Below are 4,290 nucleotides of genomic sequence, written 5' to 3' on the forward strand. Positions count from 1 at the left end.
ATACAGAAAGGTCACAATTCAGTTAGGTTTGATACTTTAGTCTCACGGTTCAATATTTTTTCGATTCAAAAAAGATAAATTTCCAAGCCCTTTTTAACTTGCAATTTATTGAAATTAATTTGTTTAACCTCAAAAGTCCAGTTTTTAAATTAAATGTTGCTGAAACAGCAAGTTTCTTAGTGGATCTGCGCTCGAAAATGCAGCCTAGGTGGAGTAGTCGAACACAGATCAACTGATCCCTCAACACAGAGCATCTTCAGAAGACAAGTTGAGAAAATAATAAAAACAAAATGTGTATTGTTCGATACAAGTGTATGTTGAACCTAAGGCACTGTATTGAACGGTTCGATATGGGTACATGTATTTTTGCACCCCTAAAATAGAAAAAAAATATATAGTAACTTTTTATCTGAGCATAGATGACTTCGTCTGTTGAACAACCCCTGGTTACTCAAGTTTATGAAGGTGGGTTTCTCACCCTGCTTGTTTGGTTTGACTAGATTTTTTTTTTTTTTTTACAAAATGTTCAGAGGGAGTATACCCCTGGACCCCCCTAAAACTGCTTCACTCCACAGGTGCTTGTCAACATGAAGGTGTTCCTCATTGCTGTCAGCAAATATCTGGTATCTTGTTTCAAATAAATTATAATAACTATTTTAATTAGGCAACATGGTTTCTAAAGATAAAAAGTTAATTTGTGTATATACATATATGTACATATACGGCCTTGTTATCAGGCATAAAAATAAAACATCAGAACTTCTTGCACAAAAAGAATATTACTGACTACAAGTTTTGTGACAGGTTCTATCTTCACCAAGGTATCTGTATTCCTCTTTGACGATAATGTAGATTTAATGTTACCTACGCCACAGATGACAAATGAACCGTTGTCCAAAAAGAAGATAAATGTTGCTGCAAATTACATTACAGAACCAAGATCTTTGGCTAGGTTTTAATCAAATTATTATGAAAATTAAATAATTATTGTAGCTTAAATTGAACAATTTTTATTTTTGTAAATTACATTTACCAGCATATTGAAATTCAACCCTTCAAATAATCTTTCATTAATCATTTTTACAGTGTAGATGTGATTTTTGTGCCTGTTTTTTCTGTTTTGAGGTCATGTGTTGTTAGTAAAAGCATTATTGGGTTTCCAGAGGGTCTTGTGTCAGGTAGTAAGATTTTATTTTTCTTCAGACATTTGTCTTCACAAGTTTGTTTTATTGGCAGAAGTTGGGCATGAAAAGCCAATAACACCCCAGCTGACTCTTCATTCAGATGTTTTTTCATCCCTTTTGGTGCACAGAGATACTGATGCTGTCCTTTCAGGCTCAACCACATAAAACCAGCAGATAGAGAACTAAAAAATCAAAAAGACAAAGATTTTTAATCATGGTTTATGTTCTTCCTGTTTCTCAAACAGGTTTTTCTCACCTTGATGTAATGTTGGTTGAGTGTTATGACCCCAAAGCTGACCAGTGGAACATCCTCCAGACACCGATACTGGAGGGTCGCAGTGGTCCGGGCTGTGCTGTTTTGGATGACAGCATCTTCCTGGTGGGGGGCTACAGCTGGAGCATGGTAGGGATTGTTTTTTTTTTACACCGTGTGAAGATATGGGAAATCCCTGTAGTCTTATAATCCCTCCATCTGTCGGTCTTCTTTGATGTCTTTCGTCTTCAGGGGGCCTATAAGTCTTCAACCATCTGCTATAGCCCAGAGAAAGGAACATGGACAGAGCTGGAGGGAGAGGTGGCAGAACCTTTGGCCGGCCCGGCCTGTTCCACCGTCATCCTGCCCGCCTGCCTTCCATTCAACAAATGACAACTAATCCAACCCATGGGAGGCGAGGACGAGGAGCAGCAGAGCGACTGGGGGGAGGACCATCCATAAACAAAACACTTGTCAACAATTTTGTGACAAACCCTCCAAGTTGAACATCGGGGGTGTGTATAAATTATTTTTTTACAGGTTCGATCAGAGCACTTTCGTTATTCTCTACTGAAGGAATCAAGGAGGGAAAAAAATAATTGTGTATCTATCCCACGTATCGGTGAAACGGTCGGTTTCATGTTTGATTTTATTGAAAGAGTTTGTGAGTGTTTTTGGCTTCTCTTCTATAGCACGCATAGTGTTGAGCCGACTTCAAGCTTGTCATATCCATCGTATCCTGTACTCAGTAGCAGCGTAACTCCAGCAACAAGCAGTGTTGTTTCAACAGACAGCAAGATCCAGTTTGTACAAGAGCTGGGTGAGCTGCAAAGTGTATAAATATTCAGCTGTTGTGTTAATACTCATCACTCTCTGTCTGGGTTGTTCATTTATGGAACACTTTTGTTGTCTCTTTCTGAAAAGGAACGTATTTGGGCATAAAAAAAGACATATTTCTGAAGTTTTTTTTCTTAAACAGCTGACATGATTCAATGAGGAAGAGGAGAACACCTGGACGCAGGTGGATTTGGGGTCCAAGCAAATACAGCTCACTGTAAAAAGACACAACTGAATGGGGAATCACACAGCTCCTATTTTACCTTAATGTCCTAATTATTGTACACCCAGACTCTGATGTGTTTTTTACAACTTATCTGTGAGACAGAAAACCTGCCAGATGTTTGTGGCAACTATTATTGGTGCCCGAGGCAGGATGATTGAAGGATTATCACTGATTCCTAAAGGAATAGTTCAGATTTCTTCAAGTGGGAGTCTGTGGAAAGGATTAAAAACAGTATCTTACCTGTTGCAGATACTGTCGCTGTTTGAACAACTCAAGAGAAAAATATTTCTCTTTGGTTTGATAAATTGTAAAATTGTGTAATTAATTTTAAGTGGCATAACTTTTATAAACAATTTCCATTTCCTGACCAGCAATTTAATTCAACTTCCCTCTGAAAATGGTGTAATTTTTTACAAAGTATCATTTGCATGACAAGCCATGCATTTTTACAGATTTGAGTTGTATTTAAACTGTAGTGATCCACTTTAGCCTTGAAACACTCATCAGTCTGGTCATTATGAAACTTCTCTTCAGCACAATGTAACAACTGTTCACTAATGAACTCCGCTTCAAAAGATCTGAACTATTCCTTTAATATTCTAACACTAATGTTATACAATGATGGTACAATCAAATTGTAATTACTAGCCAACGTGTTCCTGGGTAGCATGTTTGGGTAAAGAGACAGATTGAAATGGAGAACATTTGTGTTGTTTGTTCTCCTCCTGTGAGTTCATGTGAGCAGGTCTGTTTACGAGGCCACTTAGTTTCCATTTTTAAATGTGTATATATCAAAAACATGTCAAAAAACAGTGGTCTTTGATGCACTATTTGTGAACTTTTATTCAGCAGATAAAGTTCACTGAAATGTAAAATTAATTGTGCTGTGTTTAAGAATCTATCCAGTGCAAATGAGTCCAGTCTCATCTACGTTATTAAGTTCAATAACTTGACTCTAAATATTGATGCTGTTGAATTCTGTAAAAAAACAAAACAACCAAAAAAAAAAAAACAACAAATGTTGATTTCATTCTTGTACATAACCGCCTGCAGTGAAACATTTTTGTGCAGTTAACCTTGGATTTATTCTCAAATCCTGTTATGTCCTTTGCATTTTAGAAAAAGAAAATAAAATGACTCTTGATGACTATGTTAACTGCTTTAGTTGTGAGAATACATGTGAAAGTGATTCATTTCATTAAAACACATCGATCATATCATAAAACACCAAAAATAGATAAAAAAGCATGCCGCTTCAGCGCTCAACTTTTTTCATTTATGGAAACATTTACCTTTTATAATCAAAATTTGGTTGAAATATAAATATTTTGAATCATGAAAAAAGTCAAATAAAAACAAACATGAGCTTTTTAATGAAAATCAACTCTGAAATTTGTCTAAATGAAAAAAATTAGCTTAAAGCCACGAGCTGGAAACACAAAAACAATACAAATTCAGATTTAAAAAGCATCAAAATATGTACAGCCTGTAAACTGCTGGAACTTGTATGTATTGAGTGCATTAATGGTATGTATAATATTAGTAAGTTCTCAGTACCTTGTAAGTGATAGCTTGAACTATGAACGCAAACACATAGTCTGTAAGTATCCATTAGATTTCCACAACATACTCTGTATGCACTAGGTACAAACCTGGTACATACTGTGTTAAATAATGTATTACTACTAAATATTTAGAAACAAAATACCTTTGTTTATCCAGGCTGTAATGAATATTAAACTTACCTGACATGGACATTGTTGTAAAGAGAACTGACCATAAACCCCATT

General features: G+C 35.8%; 1 protein-coding gene across 1 annotated transcript in view; it reads left to right on the plus strand.

Annotated features, from left to right (window-relative positions):
* The window catches only part of klhl14 (kelch-like family member 14), a 14,314-nt gene extending 10,658 nt beyond the window's left edge, over positions 1-3,656 (plus strand). The window contains exons 8-9 of the mRNA XM_014030140.1: positions 1,430-1,587; positions 1,690-3,656. Of these exons, the coding sequence (XP_013885594.1) occupies positions 1,430-1,587; positions 1,690-1,830 (299 nt within the window). The 3' untranslated portion in view covers positions 1,831-3,656. The remainder of the gene's footprint in view (positions 1-1,429; positions 1,588-1,689) is intronic.
* The last annotated feature ends 634 nt before the right edge of the window (positions 3,657-4,290 follow it).

The sequence above is a fragment of the Austrofundulus limnaeus genome, unplaced genomic scaffold, assembly GCF_001266775.1.
Source record: "Austrofundulus limnaeus strain Quisiro unplaced genomic scaffold, Austrofundulus_limnaeus-1.0 Scaffold6, whole genome shotgun sequence".
Taxonomy (NCBI): domain Eukaryota; kingdom Metazoa; phylum Chordata; class Actinopteri; order Cyprinodontiformes; family Rivulidae; genus Austrofundulus; species Austrofundulus limnaeus.